Below are 20,943 nucleotides of genomic sequence, written 5' to 3'. Positions count from 1 at the left end.
TGATCGATCTTTTCTTATATATATTGAAGATAGAGATGCGGATTTGCTTTGCTTTCTAGATCTGCTTGTTCGCCTTCTACTTGTTCAGAAGTCACCTCTCTGTCTCTCTTAAAATGATTTATATATAGATGAAATAAAAATGTCGAGCGCGCGAAACTGTAATTCAAACAGTTATTCTTAGGGTTGCAAATGTTGAAGCGTGAACTTATAAAGATGGAAGCAGTGGCTGTATAGTTGCGGTGTCCCAAAAAAATGTAAGGCGCGTTCAAAGAATATTAAGAAAGAGTATATTTAACTTCTTCAATTATTAAGTATAGGTAATTTTGGGTTGAATCCTAACACTAAATATGTCACAGCTAAATATGTAACAGCCGATGCATTGGCTTGAAAGGAGTTCTTTAGGGTATAATACTTTATCTCCCATGAAACTTTTTTGTCATTACATATTAAGTAATATAGTTTCTTTTGAGCATTGACAATTCATGAAAGTATTTTTTTTTTGTTTCTAATTTCTTTTTTTAGGGAAAACTTGAATTTAGAAAGTAGAGGAACAAACTTTCTCCTCGGTACGATGAGTTAGAGACTATCATTGAAAATGATACTATTATAAGACAACACTTGCTAACTGGCAATGACGATTTCTCTCTCATTCATGATATTTATAAAAGTAAATAATTAATACATATTATTGATAAAATGCCTCATATAAAAGATTCTAATAAGTTTTTTTTTTTTTTTAATTAGTAATAGATGAAAGTGTGAACGAGGTTGATAGTCAAAGTGAAGATACGAATCTAAGTAAAAGTTGTGCTCTTAAGCATAACGTTGACGGAGGAACTAACAAAAGCCGACGTAGACATACTCAACCCATGGATGAGAGTATTATTGCCCTATCGAGCATTGTCGAATTGTCAAAAAGAATTGTTAATGCTATGAAGATTCAAGCAACATTAGATACACAAAATTACATCAATTAGCAATTGGTTCTAAAAAAATTACAAGGTAAGAAGATAGACAGTGGTGATATCATGCAAGTCATGAAGGTATTTCAAGCGGATGAAGGTTTTGCTAGAATCTTTATGAGTTTAATTGATGAAACATTCATGTGGGATTTGGTTTTTGAGAAGTTTGGTTGTGATCCACCTCCGCTTAATTAGTGAATAATGTTTAGTATGTTTGTTGAAAATATTCTTTAATTTGTAAGGTAAAACGTAACTACATATTTTTATGTATTTTGTAACATGTATATTATTTGCATTACTTGTTTGGATGTTGACAATCTTTTTTTACCTTGATCCGTGGAAAATGTCATTTTTCTAGAAAAAATAATAACACTCAAACACCAAAAGCTAGAAAAATGACTATTTTTATAGAAAATAATGGCAATCAAAAACCAAAAGTTGGAAAAGTATAACAATTTTTAGGTAAAAAATTAAGTCATTCAAATACCTTCAATTGACATTTTTCTTAAAATTTAATTCTAAGCAATTCAATTGTCTAGAAAATATTTTCTTTCTATGAAAATTCCGTACTTGCAATCAAACACACCTTTAGTGTTGCAAATGTTCAGGCATAAACTTATAAAATATGGAAACAATAGAATCAGAAGATGAAGTTATACTGAATAAGACAAAATTAAATAGCAAAACTTTTTCATTAAACTATTTTGGGATAAATTTCACAAATGGACACTGCTTAACTTTTTATTAAGATACAAAAAGATTTTTAAAATTTAATTTATAAGTAAAAAGTGATTGAATTTTAATTTAAAATATAATTTAATAATTATCATCAATTCTCAATAATAAAGACTAGCGAGATGGACATACTTAACTTTTTATTAAGATATAAAATTCAATTTATAAGTAAAAGTTGGCTAAAGGCATATCTAGCTCCCTCAATTTTCATCATTTAATCATTTTGCCCCTTAAACTTAAAGCAAGTACATATTAGTCCCCTTAACTTTTAATTTTGAACCTATTCCGGCAAGTATTGCGCATGAGTTACACACACAGTTTGATGTGACCCCATATTGACCAGACCAATGATAATGTGACACGTGTCTCACTTTGCAAGGGAAAAAAATGGATGGCGAAGGACTACATGGCTGACAGACGCTGGAAGCGCTATTGCTTATCCACCTTTTACGCTGTTGGACCGACGAATAACACGTCTCCCATGTTGCCAGCCTAGATCTGCTCACCCATGCCCAGTCGCAGCTATTGCAGGCTTTCCTACCCCAATTGACGTCGTCGTTGGCCATTAACAAGAGGAAGACGAGCAATCAACCGACCGTTGAGGGGGGCAATAGGTCCCCCTTCAAGTTTATGGGGCAAAAACAGTTAAATGGTAAAAGTTGAGGGAGCTGGGTGTCTCTTTAGCCTTTAAAATATAATTTAATAACTATCGTTATGGTATTGGAGCCCAAAAAAGATGGTTGTTGTTGGATTAAAAGGCGAACAGAAGCATGGGAGGTTGTTATGCACAGGCTGTTGGAATCTAGAGGCTAGCTTACGAGAAAGACAAACAAATAAGAAGAAGATAAAAGTCAAGCTTGAGGCGTCGGAAGCTGAACAGTCGCTGATCAACGGAAGCTGCAGCATTGTAAAATCGAAAATGACTGGATTTACAGGCTTTGTCAAAAAAAAGTCGGCCACATCATCGTTGAGGATTGCCTATTGCTTGCCGGTGTTGGATGAAAAGAAAGCATACAAGAAGAAGAGAAATAATAAGGCTCTTATTTTACTCGGAATTATATTATAAATAATTCACTTATTATTTTTTTTATCTAAAAAAGTATGGTTACTCTAACTACATTCCCTATTTAACTTCTTATTTTATTTATTTATTAATAATTTTTTTTATTTTTTTTACTTTATCTATAATAAAAAAAAAACACAAGTCCCAAATAACAAAGAACAACAAAGAAATATCAAAAAACACAAATCAAATTTAGCAAAGACGAATCAAATAGAATGAAAATTAATAATAAAATATATAAAATCAATAATCAAATACACAAATTTTATTAATCACTGATGAAGTAGTCGATACATGTGTTTAACTTTTGTTGACGCATCTGTTTATCTTCCATCACCGACTCTTTGTCTTCTTCGATCGTCGTTGGCCTCTTTTGATTGTTGTGTCCGACCACCTAGACCCTTTGTCTCCAAAGTTAAAGACAAATTGGTTGTAACTGGCGATGACCATTGTGAGGGAGTCGACTATTGAGATGGTTGTTGTGGGAAAATGTGGTGAGGGTTGTAGAAACGAGTTTGATTTCCAAGCTTGGCGAGGTGGTAGTGGATCGCTATTAATATAGTGAGGAAAATTGATAATAGCGAGCAACATTGGAGTTGAGAAATTAGAACGTCTCCTTAATAATTTGGCTTAGCGAGGAAAATGACGAATGGTCGGAGACAGTCTAAAAGAGCATTGCTCTGAAAAAAAACATAAGAACAACAGTGAAGAAAATGGTTGTGCATCCTGTTAGATATAAGCCCTTAAGACCAGTTCTAGTGACACAATAGGGCTTGATCTTGTAATTCTTTAAACCTTATTTAATGGCAAGTTTTATGTTTAATTGAAATTGCAATATGATTTAAATTGAACATACAAATATCCTTTAGTATAATAAGGAGTGGATACCATTCTTAATTGTTAAGAATAATCGAGACGGTTAATCCACAATACGTTATACTATAAATATGTTCCTGGCCATAGAGTTTCTAACTTGGATAATTAGTAACTCGCAAAGGCTGGCACATCGTCTTCCTCCTTGTTCGGTATAAGATACCGAAAGACAAGATTGGTGGGTCTCGTACCACTCTGTATAAGATACAGAAGAAAGACGAGTGGGTGCTCGTTATAGGAACGAGTTCACTGAACGGGACTATTAATATTGAATCACATGGGTTTTATCTCACGGGTCAATGATTTAATATTAACTACGGATTTGCATTAGTCCTTAAACCTGAGATGACATGGATATCTGTGTGTTAGTGGATTAGGATATCAGCGATATTATATGGTTGTCCTAATCAGGGATAGTCGTACGTATCTATGTGCCTAGTTCAGTGACACACGAGGTATGTGTGCATCAGACATGGAATCTATCATCTCGAGATATACGAGGAAGATATCCTATGCGATCCAGTGGTCACTTGACGATAAATCCTTGGCCGAGGTAATATGACGACGGAATTTGGATTCCGTAGATGTTGTGTCATATTAGTCAAGTGTGATTATTGGATTTGGTCATACGACGAGATCGAGAGATTTGACCTACTGACCGTGATCTCATATCTCGTCGGGATATAGTATGATAGAGGGACTGTATTGCAGGACACCGTAATGTAAGGTTCACATTCCCGCTTCACATTAAATTGGGTAATCATGACATATTGCTAGATGTCACTCGTGATTTACGAGAATTAATAATTGATTAATTCTCGTTGCCAGTTTAATTGTGAACCCAGAAAGTCCCACCCAATAGAAATCGATTTTAAAAGAAAAATGGGGCAAATTTAGTAATTATGGAATTACTAAATTATAAATGCAATTATTTAAGAAATAAGAATAATTAAATAAGTAATATGATTATTTATTTAATTATTAATTTGGTTTGGGCCTTTTGCTAGCACCTAAAGCCCGGCCCAATAGCATTTAGGGTTTTAGGGTTTCTTGTTTATAAATATAACATTAAACCCAAAATCCAAAAAATTTTAATTAGTTGAATCAAAACGGAAATTTTAGAGAAAATTTCCGAGTCCCTTTTTCTCTCAAGTCTATTGAAGTCTTGACGATTTCGGGTGGACCGACTCGGCATCTCACGCGTGGGAGATATCAGGCGGGTTATCGGCAACGAAATCAGATTTCGCTTCGAGGTAACTTTTCGTTTTATGTCTTCGATTTAACCGTAAGATTTGAAAAACGTGATACCAATAAAATCAGATTTTATTTTCCGCTGCGTATGATCAGATCAATGTTTCCTAACACATCCCACATGAAAGGACAGTACACCGTGGAAAAAGGAAGAAAAAGTGAAAAATAAATAGGCGTGCAATGGTCCTAAAATATTATTACAAATTCGATTTCACCTTTCAAACTCAATAAACAAAATTATTACATGCGGTGCATTCAAGGAAAAGTTCTTTTAAACTCACTTGATTTATGGAAATTGGTTCAAAGAAAAACGAAGCTACTCCATAGCAAAGAAAAAGCTAAAAGAGCAGAGCAACAAGGATAAAAATGCACTTTATATATACAATCTATTGAGTAGTGAATGAAAGTTTATTTGAGTTAATTGCCTCACCCAAACTTCCAAAGAGACATGAGATCTTCTTCATCTTGGTGGTGAACAACTTATTTACAATAAATGTACTAATGTATTTATAAATGATTTTGTCTATAAATTATTTAGGAATTTTTACTCGAACATATTTATGAATTTCTAATCTAATCTATTAGTATTCAGGAATCTCGCTCTAATCAAATATATCTGTGAGCTTTAAGGAGTTGAGATTTATTAAGTTCAATCTCAATTTGTTTACAAATTGAGTTTTAAACTTAGACTTAAGTTCGTTTACCTTAATGAACGAATTCGAATGAATTTTTATCAAGCTCAATATTAGACAGTTTGCAAACAACTCAGATCATTTTCGATTTTAGTTATTATGTTATTGTAGTCGTAACTATTTCAATATATATACACTTAATTGCTTGTCAAGCACTATTCATCACATTGTAAATTGTACTCAAATTAAAATTCTATATTAATTTATAGCTCATGTAAATATTTTATTTTTGAACAAATATCTTACTTATTTTTTGATTTTTGCATAGGAAAATATATTTATAATATGTGCGCGCGCGAGAAGAATGGCCCTACGGTGTCTCGCTCTTCTCATCCAATCCTGGCAAGGCGGAAGTCGGATCAATCACCGACCATGAATCTGATTTGCGGAGCTTCTCTCCCCACTCGATCTCTACACATTGTGTTCCATTTTCACTGATGATGAGATCACAGAAGAGAAGAGGGGAAGCAAATCTCAGAATGCGCTGCATACGGATCAAACTACAGAAAGATCTTATCAACGCAATAAATTCAATCTCTTCAAAAGGTTCTCACAAATGTATGGGACGACATTACAATGTAACCTAATTTCGTTCGTTTCCTTTTAACAGCTATTAATTAATTTCCATTTCGATTTCTGTGTTTAATTTTGCATCAATTTCCACATTTCTGCATCTTTGCAGACAGCAATAACTGCGAGTAGGTCCTTGTGGTGGGTCATGTCATGTTAATTCCTTGTTAACTGTTTGAAAGGAAAACGAAGGGCGGTGGGTGGGTGTTAACCAAATGTAAAAGACCCACAGGCTCTTCTGTTCCTCTTTCTTTTATGTATAGATTCTCGTATTGTTTATTGTTGTTATTCTCCTCTGATTTCTTCAGCCTCACTTTCCTCCCTCATCTGTAAGACTTTTCAGTCTCCCATTTTGGGCCCTTTTCTCAAATATCGAACTTTATTTTGGTAGAAATTGATTTCATTGGATCGATCTGGCAATTCATTTTTGGGTGTGTTTGGGATTAATATTTTCTTGCAGAGAAAGGTGATCCTCTCTCCAAATAATGTTTTCTTCCGTCTGTTGTTCTTTATCAATTTGATCTATCACCTTGTTTGAGTCTGCTTTTTGCTCTTTTTTTCTTTTTTTGATGTGTTTCCCAAATTATTGGAAATGTGTATTGTTGTTATTCTTTTGTATTTGCTGTTAAATGATTTTGTTTAAAAAATATTTGATTTATTTTCATCAATCCAAACACCAAAAAATAAGTAATTTTTTTTTTGTCAAAATAAACAAAGTCCGCAGGGTCAGTATAAAATATTTTATATCAGGAAATAATTTTCATATATATATATATATATAAGAGATTTTGCATAACAATAATTTTTTAGTTTTTATTTAAATTTATTAAAAATAAAAATACATAGAAATTCTAATTTTTGCATGCATGCATTTTTATTTTAAAATATATGGCAACACATGTAATATATTTTACATATTGTTTGGGAAAATAATTTTTCCATCTTATTTTACATATAAAAGGTAAATTTTCTTTTTTCACCTTAGTTTTACATAAAATATTTGTGTAAAAAATATTTTAGGGGGAGAAAAAGCAAACACTATATTTAACAATGTTTTGCATTGAACAGGTACGCTATGTATCTCATTCAAATAATAAAATATTATAAGATAAGTATATAAAGACAATGTGAATGGAGCCACAACAAATAATTATATTGAAACAATTACAACTATTATAACAGAATCAATTAATTTATAGTTTCACACGTCAGTCATATTTGAATTGTGATATATAAGAAAGACATACGAGTCACTTCAAAAATAAAAAGCGAAAAAAAAATCCATGAGATTGCTACAAAGAGAACAAACAAATACACATTATCTATGTCGTTTAGAGAGAGAAAAAGAATATAAATAGATCGAGTTTAATGTCACGACTTTCAATAGAGTGTGTAAGGGTGTCAATGGTCTCGAAAAGGTGGTGCTCCTCTAGAATCACAATTGATCGATGAAGTAATCTAATCTCTCTCTATATATATATATTTATAATGCCTATATTAGATTTTCTTACGACAATTTATTGATAGGTTTGTAAAATTTAATTTCATTGTCTATGCTTAGATTTTTGTTTTCAAGGTTGAATTGTCTTGCTGAGATGATATTCGGTTTGGCTTTATATATAAAATAATTTAAAACATATAATATTTTGTTAATTTATTTTTAAAATTATAATATATTTTTTAAAATTCCTCCCATGTTCTTTTCTTTTCTCCTTAGCTTGAAAAAATAAGTAGGTAAATTACTAAAATAAATAAAAATTTAATTATACTGTCTATCTTCAGATTCTATAATATTAGACATATACAAATAAAAATAATACTAGGCTTATTACATATATGACACCTACAAAAGGAATATTATAAAGAAAAAATAATATACAAATGTTAGGATACATTTAGGAATTATGATGAGACAGTATTCAGTATCGAGGAAATTTAGGATAAATCACACTAAAGATCACTAAATTTTGGTATATTTTTTATTTTGATTACTAAACTTTAATTTTTTGTAATGTGATAATAAAAGTTTAAAAATTTTTACAATATGGTCACATATAAGATTTTCAGTCGAAGTGGGTGACGTGGCGTTGATATGACAAACAATAAAAATTATTGTGTAATGACAACCAGTCATAACGTCAAACCTATCAAACTACTCAGAGTCACGTGACACGTTATGATTGATTGTTATTGCATAATAATTTTTATTGTTTGTCACATTAGCGTCACGTGAGTGCCACATCACCTACTCTGGCTATAGAGTGGTCAAAAAATATTATATGTGACTACATTACAAAAATTTTTAAAATTTTATGATCACATTAAAAAGAATTAAAATTTAGTGAACAAAATACAAAACATACTAAAATTTAGTAAGTTGTGATTTACTCGGAAACTTACAACTTGCTACAACTAATGGATATTATTATAAAAATTAGGCTTCAGATGTATAAAATATAAAAGAAAAATTAGAAGTAGAATATTTTAAATAATTTTTCCAGGAAGGCTATTGCACTGCACGTCTGAAGGCAATCATCTGAGACTGAGAATAGGCAATGATCTGAAACTATGTAAAATGCAACCCTTAATTCTTATTTTTGCAGAAAGAATAGGCTATGATTTTTGTTTATTCTATTCATATGCACATGATCTGTTGAACATTGATGATGTGTTCTATTCTACCAACCAAACAGTGTAGTGTAGTGTAGTTGATCATTCAAGAGATTATTATTCCATTTCCATCTACACTCATCAATCCATGCACCTTAATTTCCTTCCTACCCAAGTAGAGAAAATGTAAGCAAGGGTAGAATATATATATCTAGCAGCCAAAGCGAAAAATCCTGAGCCCAGAGGTTCATTTGTTACTGAGCTCCAACCGCTTTGCAGCAGACAGCACCTGCAGGATTCCACAAGAAAACAAAAAAAAAAAAACTGTAAGCTCTAAACTCTCCTTTTAACTTCCCAAATTTCTTTTAATTAGCAAGGCCGACTGGCCGGGCCAGAACTTGGGATGAGCTGACAGAGATAATCAAGTCAGGAAAGTACCTGTACTGTACAGGACTAGACCAGCAGCATATGGACTTCTAGGATGACGGAATAACATACAGTTCCTGACATCCTCTCCACTCCTCACCGGGCTTCAGCTTTATGGGATTTTCCACTGCAGCGGACTCCACACACACCATCAGATTGTACTCATCTTTCCCAAAATCAGCCATGGCCTTTGACTTCTTATCCCCGGGATTCCACACCACTGCAGATCAGACAAGCTAGGTTAAAGTTATTAACCATAACTATATATATATAAATATATATATTGTAGTAACAACAATAATCATATGCCTTAATTGCACTGGGTCTGGGTGGTGACGTCAGGTCGGCCACATAAACTCAGACCTCCACTTGTCATATGTCCTCCTCTATAAAGCCATTCTCACCTGCATCCAGGAGTCCATCCTTGCGAATAGCATAAATCTGTCTTTTCGAATGATCCAATATTGCTATCTTTGCAGGGGTGCTAAGGTATATTTTGTCCACCTGCATGATTGCATTTCATATATAGATTATATATGACAAGCACAAACCATATTTAATAAGGACGGAGACTTATATCTTAATCCTACTTCTGATTCAAAAGTTAGTGCATTCCCCTGTTCAGTAAATCGCTCCTTATTCTTCAAGTTGTCAAGATAATCCGAAGTCTCCAGTCCTTCTATTTGAACATCACTGAAGAGAAGCAAACAAACTAATTCCTAAAAACACAATTCAAACGTCCAGACAGTATTCTCCCGAAGGTTGCCAAAAATGGCTCTAACATAATAAAGCTACAATAGCAACCATAAACCGCTTAACAAACAAATTTACTTGCAAGTGTGACTTAGCAATAAGATGATTAATTGAAAACTTACAGAAAATTAAACACTAAATTAGAATAGATTCATGATGTCAAAAGATTAACCAGCAAAGGAGCTTAAGTTCTAAATTAAATAATCTTACATTGACTGAATTTCCTATCTTTCACTTGTCATAGCTGATTCACCATCTTAAATCAAGGATTCTATATTAAACATTTATTTTAAACATGGTCTTCAAAGAGGTTCCTTCATTTCCAATGGGCTGCATTGATTGACTCACTTTTTTTTGTTTATAAACTAAATTAACTATATTTACACATAATTATTAATATGATGTGTGCATTGCATGTCATTTCTGATATGCCATCTTGGCACAAGTTACCATGTTCGAATTTGATTAGCTATATATTTGATCAGAGAAGAAAAAAAAATAAGGACAAGAGTCGTGGATAAATCACCACCAGGACACCTTGACATAGCCTTTCTTAAAACATCGACATTTTATGAAAATGATATAGTTCCATGAGATTGGATTCTCTTTCATATCTTTTTCTTTTTATGAGCGATCAATTCCTTAGTGCCACTTGATCTAAGATTAATTTTTTTTTAAGAAAAGGTAACTTGATATTTGTAGAATGATTATTGAACTGAGAAATGGAAATGTTATTAGTAGTCAACTTATCACAAAGGTGGAGATTGTTTTAGCAGCTTTATTCAAATGCAAACAAGCATAAATCAACTTCAACACATACCTGATGTTTATAACAGGGAAATAGTTATGATAAGCAAATGTGAAAGAAAATGGTTTTCCATCCGCTTTCACGTTCCTGATGCGAGATGTTAAATTCAAAGCTCCACCAGGTGCCAATGTTACCCTCAATCGAAACTCAAAACTACAAGAAGAGAACAGATAAGGGAGATTATAAAAATGTGTAAATTACTGCAAAAACCTGATCCAAAGTCTGCAAGTAAGAAAGAAGAAAAGCAAAAAGAGAGCATTGAATGGTTATATATTTGCCTTCTATGTAGCATGTCTTCCAAAAAAGTAAAGCTAAATCCCCCACAATTTTAGTTATCAACTTTACACAAAACACACTTCATAAAAAACTGTTGGGTTATGCTAATTCGATAGTGTTTGAGTCATGTTTTGATGATGAAATCTAAACAAAAATTTAATAACAAGCTTTTAAATAATAAACATATGCTTACAATTGGAATTAGGCTGTTAATTGAGTAAGTATGCTCATCAATCGAGTAACACACCCTCTTACTCGAATAGAGACCAAAAATTAATCGAGTAAGACATTTTCTAAGATTAAGGTTAATAGAGTACGGAAAGATTTTAGTTGAGCAACAAGTGTTTTACACGACTAACAAATTATCTTAATTGAGTAAAACTTTAATCAATCGAATATGTACTTGTTTTACTTGAATATGCGAAGGAATAACATAACTCGAGTAATCAAAGAGTTAATAGACTAATTGATATATTAGTTGAGTAACTATAAACTTTAATTGAGTAATAAATCGAGCCAAAAATGACAAATTTTTGTATTTGTATCATTAGTTAACTAAGAAATAATATTAATCGAGTAATGACATATTACAGTTAAGGAACCATACCCATTAATCGAGTTAAAAATGGAGCTAAAATGATAATTTTTGTACTTATGTCATTAATAGACTAAAAATGGATGTTAATTGAGTATTTCATTCTAGCTATTAGTCAAGTAACTCAGGGTGTATTTGATTGAACAAGGTGAAAAAGAAAATAAATTCAAACTTTTAAGGAAAATTAAAACCATCCTCTCGTAAGAATTGATTTTCCTTGATTTTGAGAAAAATGTGAGATTTTTGTACTCAAGTGGAAAACAAATTTCATGGATAAAGTTGTCAATCAAACATCCAAAATTTGAATTTGGCTGGAAAATAATTTCTTTTCCATGTTTTGACAAGTTTCTATACTTAAACGGTAGTCGACTAAGAGGTTAATTCTCAATCGAGTAACTTTAAAAGTTAGTCAAGTAATCAAATCATTTAATCGAATAATAATTATTAGACATCTTTATATCTTATTTAATAATTGACTAAAGAGAAAAATATAATTAAGTAAGATTATACCTTAATCAAGTAATATTTACTAAACAAAGTGTAAGTCACATAATTCAATTATTAATCGACTAAATAATTTATGTGCTTGTATATTGTCATATTTTAATCAAATAACTTAATGTATTAGTTAAGTAAGGATTATTGAATAAAAAGTGAGTTTCTATATTTGAAATTATTAATCGACTAAGTAAAAGAAGTAGTCGAGTAATATTTGAGATTAATGTACTAACTTTTAAACTTACTCGAGTAATATGGTTAATGTTTACACAATTTTTTTTTTAAATAAGGGTGAGTTTAATTCATCTTCCTCTTTCACACAACTCAAATAGATTAGGGTTTTGTCTTTCCCTCTTATATATATAAATCATTTCTGTATGTAGGAAGAAAAAGAGACAGTTAAGGGAGATTACTGAGTACCGTTTATAAAGAAATCATTCTGTCTTAGCAGATTTGATGCTTTTAGTCTCGTGGACTAAACTTACGTCGAACCACGTAAATCTCTGGTGTTCTTATTCTTCTCTTGGATACATACACATATATGCATATATACATACGTATATATATACAGAGAGGATTTAATAAAAAAAACATCACAAAAATTGATACCATGAACAAAAATCAGTGGACTGAAATAGGAAATTTGGGACTTGGGAGGTTCTCAAACTGTACCTGTGAGGCCAGAACCTTAAATCATCTTGAGAAGACTTAAATATCAAGTCAACAAATGCCTTTTTACTACAAGTTGCAGGAAAAAGAGGAGTGTCAGTGTCAAGTTTCCAAAATCTTCTCCTAACAAATCCATTCTGGTGAAGTGACCCTTGATTCCCAAACTGCATACACATTGCAAAGTTTTGTTGTTGACCAAGATGAAAGCAACCACAGTAAAGCGACCAGAGAAATTAAGGTTGAGAAGCATTTACCTGGGGAAAGCATATTGGAATACCTCCATGAGTTTCGTTTGGAAGTTTGTAAGTATTTAAAGGTCCGAAAATAGCCTGCAAAGATAGATTACAGTCATTCTGGAGCCTGTCAACTCAAGTAGAGGCCGCAATATATATACTATACTTTTAATTAACTACTTCAAGTCTCTAGTGTAAAGTAGAGTTCTGATGAAGCATCGTCAAGTAAGCTTGTTCCTACACAGACTACAAAACACGGACAAGAGAAGGAAAGTTACAGGTTTCGCAAACAACGGTGATACGATTCACTGGGTAGCGTTCGTTAAGTTAATGTTAGTTAATTAATTAAGATATAAATTAAAAAATTTAATAAACAATTTGATAAAAATCTTTAGAATAGTTTTCAATCTTATTTTGACCATTTTATATATCTTAGTTCAGAAAGCATTTCAATCTTATTTTGATATAATTTTATCTTACCCATTTTAACAAATCTTTATTAAAATGAGTAAGATAAGATTATATTAAGATAAAATTAAAATGTTTTTTGGACCAAAATATAGAATGATCAAAATAAGTCTAGAAGCATTCCGAGATTTTTATCAAACTATTTGTTAAATTTTTTGAAATACACTAAATGACATATGCGTCATTTTTTTTTTCTTATATGTAAGGTTCAAGACATATTTATCTCAAAGAGATGAGAAATAAGTATATATTTGGAAAGTGTCAAGATAAGAAGTCACCTGACTTCCTTTTTAATGATCATCAGATAAATTTAACAAACACATTATAAAGTACAAAAATCTAAAATAATTTTCATAATCTACGTTTTCTGGTCTATATCTTAGGGCAAATATATACTAACAAAGCAAACCTCTTGACAACTTCAAAGCGTCTATCAAACTGATGATTTCCTCATCAAAAACCTCCCAGGGGAAAGCCAGCCATGAATTTGGAATGATGATATGAATCTAACAGCAGCATCAGTATATTTTCTTTCTAATTTCTAACATGAATTTAATATATAGCTTTAATTTGCACGGTGGGTGAATATGCACAGAATATGATGATGATACAAAAGTAGTAGTAGTCATTTGAGACAAATTCATTTGAGACAGCATCAGTTTATCCATTTTATCATTCAAAATGGATAAACTTCAAAACATTTTTGGCATATGCACATGGATTGGTAACTAAGCCACTTGATGATACCTATTCAATTAATCATAATTACATATGAAGCGGATATAGCACATGGAATTCAAAAATAGATTGACACTTGGAGAATAATTAAATAGATATTTAAATATTAAAATCTCACACAATTGTAATCAGCGATCAATTCCTTGAGTTTTCATCAAAACGTACGCAAACGATAAAAGTTAAACGCTGTACCAAAACTTATCAAGACATGTTTAATCGAGAAAAATAAATGCACACAATGAAGAAAACTTCAAACCATTATAGAAACATATTCGCACTTAGAGAAGGTAGTTCTCTTGGATTCAAAAAAATAATAATAAATAGAGACTCAAATCGAGATCAAGATCTCACAGAATATAACCGTCGACCACTTTTGAGTCTTCATCCAAATACGAACAAGAAAAGCCAAACTAAGTATCAAAACAATTCAACCTTGAAAATGAAAATCTATGCACAATCAATGAAATTAAATTTTATATACTTAATGAGAAATTTTGTCGTAAGAAAATCTAGTATAGACATTATAATATATATATATATATATATTTATATGTGGAGTTAGAGAGAGAGAGTATAGATTACTTCAGTAGACCAACCGTGATCCTCGTGAAGCACCACCTTTTTGAGGTCGTTGATCACTTTACACAACTCTACTAGAAGCAATGATGTTGAGCTCGATCCATCAATTCTTTCTCTCTCTAAGCAACAATGTGTATTTGCTTACTCTCTCTGTAGTAACCTCACGAGTTTCTTCTTCGCCTTTCAATTTCAAGGTCACCATTCCGTCTCTCTTATATAACACAATTCCAATATAACTAACTCGTGAAATTGTAATTAACTAATTCTATTAATTATAGTAGTCATAACTGGTTCATTATAATTATTCCTTATTGTGCACCATTCACATCGTCTTTATATACTTATTTTTAATATTTTATTATTTGAACAAGATACATAGGCTCAAATGCAAAACGTTGTTAAATACATAGTGTCTGCTTTTTCTCTACTTAAAATGTTTTTTACACAAATATTTTATGTAAAACTAAGGGTTTTTTAAGAAAAATTATTTTCCAAACAATATATAAAATATATGACATGTATTTTTAAAATAAAAATGCATGCAAAATTAGAATTTCTACGTATTTGAGGTAGGTTTCATTTCATTTTCAATATGTTTTAAAATGGAAGTCAAACACAAAAAAATTAAAAATTATTTTTATGTAAAATCTCTTGTATGAAAATTATTTTATAATATAAAATATTTTATACTGAGCCAACTGACTTTGTTTATTTTGACAAGAAAAAAAATTACTTATCTTTTGATGCTTAAATCAAATAATTTTTAAAGAAAATCATTTAACAACAAATATTAAAAATAAAAAAAAAGAGCAAAATGCAGACTCAACAAGGTGATAAATCAAATTGATAAAGAACAACAAACGGAAAACATTATTTGGAGAGAGGATCACCTTTCTCTGCAAGAAAATATTAATCCCAAACACACCCAAAAATGAATTCCCAGATCGATCCTATGAAATCAATTTTTACCAAGATAAAATTCGATATTTGAGAAAAGGGCCCAAAATGGGAGACTGAAAAGTCATACAGATGAGGGAGGAAAGTGAGGTTGAAGAAATCAGAGGAGAATAACAACAATAAACAATACGAGATTCTATACATAAAAGAAAGAGGAACAGAAGAGCCTGCAGTTCTTTTACATTTGGTTACGCCCACCCACCGCCCTTTTTTTTTTCCTTTCAAAGAGTTAACAAGGAATTAACATGACATGACCCACCACAACGAACACCACAACGACCTAGTCGCAGTTATTGCTATCTGGAAAGATGAAGAAATGTGGAAATTGATGCAAAATTAAACACAGAAATCGAAATGGAAATTAATTAATAGCTGTTAAAAGGAAACGAACGAAATTAGGTTACATTGTAATGTCGTCCCATACATTTGTGAGAACCTTTTGAAGAGATTGAATTTATTGCGTTGATCAGATCTTTATGTAGTTTGATCCGTATGCAGCGCATTCTGAGATTTGCTTCCCCTCTTCTCTTCTGTGATCTCATCATCAGTGAAAATGGAACACAATGTGTAGAGAGTGGGGAGAGAAGCTCCGCAAATCAGATTCATGGTCTGTGATTGATCTGAGTTTCGCCTTGCCAGGATTGGATGAGAAGAGCGAGACACCGTAGGGCCATTCTTCTCGCGCCCGCACATATTAATTATAAATATATTTTCCTATGCAAAAATCAAAAAATAAGTAAGATATTTGTTCAAAAATAAAATATTTACATGAGCTATAAATTAATATAGAATTTTAATTTGAGTACAATTTACAATGTGGTGAATAGTGCTTAACAAGCAATTAAGTGTATATATATTGAAACAATTACGACTATAATAACATAATAACTAAGATCGAAAATGATCTGAATTGTTTGCAAACTGTCTAATATTGAGTTTGATAAAAATTCATTCGAATTCGTTCATCAAGGGAAATGAACTTAAGTCTAAGTTTAAAACTCAATTTGTAAACAAATCAAGATTGAATTTAGTAAACCTCAACTCCTTAAAGCTCACCGATATATTTGATTAGAGTGAGATTCGTGAATACTAATAGATTAGATTAGAAATTCATAAACATGTTCGAGTAAAAATTCATAAATAATTTATAAATAAAATCATTTATAAATACATTAGTACAACATTTATTGTAAATAAGTTGTTCACCACCAAGATGAAGAAGATCCCATGTCTCTTTGGAAGTTTGGGTGAGCCAATTAACTCAAATAAACTTTCATTCACTACTCGATAGATTGTATATTAAAGTGCATTTTTATCCTTGTGGCTTTGCTCTTTTAGCTTTTTCTTTGCTCTGGAGTAGTTTTGGTTGCGTTCTCTTTATTGTTTTCAAGTTATTTTTAATTTTTGATTTTTTAAAATAATAAAAACGCGTTTTCTTTATTATTTTTAAAATTACATTTTTAAAAATAAAAAAAATTATAAAGAAAACTCAAAACAATATTTTGTTATTTTGAATGTTTTCATTCAAAACAAACTCTAAACTCAAAACATATTTATTTATTTATATATTCATATTTTATTATTATAATAGAAAAAAATATTACAAAATTCATTAACTTTAAAATATATATATTTTTTAATAATATATTAACATTAAATATTTATAATTTACTAAATAATCAAATTTATTAAATAAAATATTATTAAAAAAATATTTTCAAAATTTTAAAAAGAACGCGTTTTCTAATTTTCTATTTTAAAAAATAATTTTTCAAAATGACAAAGAGAACATGTTTTCAATTTTCTAAAAATAGATTATCAAAACAAAAAATTGAAAATAAATTTAAAGTTCAAAACTAGAAATTAAAAGCAAAGAGAATGCAGCCTTCATTTTTCTTTAAACGAATTTTCACAAATCAAGTGAGTTTAAAAGAACTTTCACTTGAATGCACCGCATGTAATAATTTTGCTTATTGAGTTTGAAAGGTGAAATCGAATTTGTAGCCATTGTGTAAAATAATATTTTAGGACCATTGCACGCCTCTCTTTTTTTCACTTTTTCTTCCTTTTTCCACTGTGTATTGTCCTTTCACGTGGGATGCACAACCATTTTCTTCACTGTTGTTCTTATGTTTTTTTCAGAGCGATGCTCTCTTAGGCTATCTCCGGCCATTCGTCATTTCCCTCGCTAAGCCAAATTGTTAAGGAGACATTCTAATTTCTCAACTTCAACGTTGCTCGCTATTATCAATTTTCCTCACTATATTAATAGTCATCCACTACCACCTCGCCAAGCTTGGCAATCAAACTCGTTTCTACAGCCCTCGCCACATCTTTTCACAACAACCATCTCAATAATCGACTCCCTCACAATGGTCATCGCCACAATCGTTGCCATCGCCGGTTACAACCAATTTGCCTTTAAGTTTGGAGATAAAAGATCTAGGCGGTCGGACACAACAATCGAAAGAGGCCAACAACGATCGAAGAAGACAAAGAGTCAGTGATAGAAGATGAACAGATGCATCAACGAAAGTTAAACACACGTGTCGATAACTTCAACAGTGATTGATAAAATTTATATATTTAATTATTGATTTTGTATATTTTATTATTAATTTGCATTTTGTTTGATCCGTCTTTGCTAAATTTGATTTGTGTTTTTTGATATTTCTTTGTTGCTCTTTGTTATTTGGGACTTGTGTTTTTTTTTTATTATAGATAAAGTAAAAAAAATAAAAATAAAATTTATTAATAAATAAAATAAAATAAGAAGTAAAATAGGGAATGTAGTTAGAGTAACCATACTTTTTTAGATAAAAAAAAAATAATAAGTGAATTATTTATAATATAATTTCAAGTAGAATAAGAGCCTTACTATTTCTCTTCTTCATGTATGCTTTCTTTTCTCTTTTTCTTTTTTTTTTTTATCATACGCAATCCAACACCGGCAAGCAACGGGCAATCCTCAACGACGATGATGGCGGACTTTTTTTTGACAAAGCCCGTAAATCTAATCACTTTCGATTCTACAATGTTGCAACTTCCGTTGATCAACGACTGTTCAGCTTCCGACATCTCAAGCCTGACTTTTATCTCCTTCTTATTTGTTTGTCTTTCTCGTAAGCTAGCCTCTAGATTCCAACAGCCTGTGCATAACAACCTCTCATGCTTCTGTTCGCCTTTCAATCCAACAATAACCTTCTTTTTTGGGCTCCAATACCACAACGAAAGTTATTAAATTATATTTTAAAGGTTAAAGAGACACACAACTCCCTCAACTTTAACCATTTAACTATTTTTGCCCTATAAACTTGAAGGGGGACCTATTGCCCCCCTCAACGGTCGGTTGATTGCTCGCCTTCCTCGTGTTGATGGCCGACGACGATGTCAATTGGGGTAGAAGGGCCTGCAATAGCTGCGGCTGGGCATGGGTGAGCTGATCTAGGCTGGCAACATGGGAGACGAGTTATTGGTCGGTCCAACAGTGTAAAAGATGGACAGGCAATAGCGTTTCCGGCGTCTGTCAGCCACATCATCCTTCACCATCCATTTTTCTTCTTTACAAAGTGAGACACGTGTCACATTATCATTGGTCTGGTTAATATGGGGCCACATCAAACTCTGTGTGTAATTCATGTGCAATACTTACTGGAATAAGTTCAAAATTAAAAGTTAAGGGGACTAATATTGCTTAAGTTCAGGGGACAAAATGATTAAATGGTGAAAGTTGAGGAGACTAATATGTACTTGCTTAGGTTCAGGGGCAAAATGATATAATGATAAAAATTGAGAGAGCTAGATATGCCTTTAGCCAACTTTTACTTATAAATTGAATTTCAAAAATCTTTTTATATCTTAATAAAAAGTTAAGTATGTCCATCTCACTAGTCCTTTTTATTGAGAATTGATGATAATTATTAAATTATATTTTAAATTAAAATTCAATCACTTTTTACTTATAAATTAAATTTTAAAAAAAATTGTATCTTAATAAAAAGTTAAGCAGTGTCCATTTGTGAAATTTATCCCAAAATAGTTTAATGAAAAAGTTTTGCTATTTAATTTTGTCTTATTCAGTATAACTGGTTCATCTTCTGATTCTATAGTTTCCATCTTTTATAAGTTTATGCCTCAACATTTGCAACAATAAAGCTGTGTTTGATACCATTTAGGTGGAAAAAAAAATATTTTTCAAGTTATACGGAAAATAAAAACCATCTTCCCCTTGGATGGAATTTTTCATGGAAAAGAGACAAAAACATACTTTAATGATTGTATAATGAAATTCAATTCCATAGAAAATATAGTATGTCAAACATCAAAAATGGAATTCAATTCTTTAGATGTGACATTTTCCATGTATTTTTTACGCTATCAAACAAGGTGTGTTTGATTGCAAGCATGGAATTTTCATAGAAAGAAAATATTTTCTAAACAATTGAATTGCTTAGAATTAAATTTAAGAAAAATGTCAATTGAAAGTGTTTGATTGACTTAATTTTTTTACCTAAAAATTGTTATACTTTTCTAACATTTGATTTTTTATTGTCATTATTTTCTATAGAAATAGTCATTTTTCTAGCTTTTGGTGTTTGAGTGTTATTATTTTTCCTAGAAAAATGATATTTTCCACAGATCAAGGCAAAAAAAGATTATCAACATCCAAACAAGTCATGCAAATAATATACATGTTACAAAATATATAAAAATATGCAGTTACGTTTTACCTTATAAGTTAAAGAAAATTTTCAACAAACATATTAAACATCATCCACTAATTAAGCAGAAGTAGATCATGACCAAACTTCTCAAAAACTAAATCCTGCATGAATGCTTCATCAATCAAACTCATAAAACTTCTAACAAAACTTTCATCCACTTGAAATACCTTCATGACTTGCATGATATCACCGCTGTCTATCTTTATGCCTTGTAGTTTTTTTTAGAACCAATTGCTAATTGATGTAATTTTGTGTATCTAATGTTGCTTGAATCTTCATAGCATTAACAATTCTTTTCGACAATGTTCAATAGGACAATAATACTCTCATCCATGGGTTGGGTATGTCTACGTCGGCTTTTGTTAGTTCCTCCTTCAATGTTATGCTTAAGGGCACAACTTTTGTTTAGATTCATATCTTCACTTTGACTATCAACCTCATTCACACTTTATCTATTACTAAT

General features: G+C 31.1%; 1 protein-coding gene across 1 annotated transcript; it reads right to left on the bottom strand.

Annotated features, from left to right (window-relative positions):
• Positions 1 to 9,232: 9,232 nt before the first annotated feature.
• Positions 9,233 to 15,001, bottom strand: LOC127794667 (putative glucose-6-phosphate 1-epimerase). Its single transcript, XM_052325914.1, has 7 exons — positions 14,945 to 15,001; positions 13,036 to 13,110; positions 12,785 to 12,945; positions 10,756 to 10,896; positions 9,773 to 9,875; positions 9,587 to 9,686; positions 9,233 to 9,402 (listed from the first exon to the last, which is right to left on the bottom strand). The coding sequence occupies exons 1-7, from the start codon at positions 14,999 to 15,001 to the stop codon at positions 9,233 to 9,235; spliced, it is 807 nt and encodes a 268-aa protein (XP_052181874.1).
• Between the last annotated feature and the right edge of the window lie 5,942 nt (positions 15,002 to 20,943).

The sequence above is a fragment of the Diospyros lotus genome, chromosome 2 (genome assembly GCF_014633365.1).
Source record: "Diospyros lotus cultivar Yz01 chromosome 2, ASM1463336v1, whole genome shotgun sequence".
NCBI classification, from domain to species: Eukaryota; Viridiplantae; Streptophyta; class Magnoliopsida; order Ericales; family Ebenaceae; genus Diospyros; species Diospyros lotus.
This window is presented reverse-complemented; position numbering and strand designations above follow the sequence as displayed.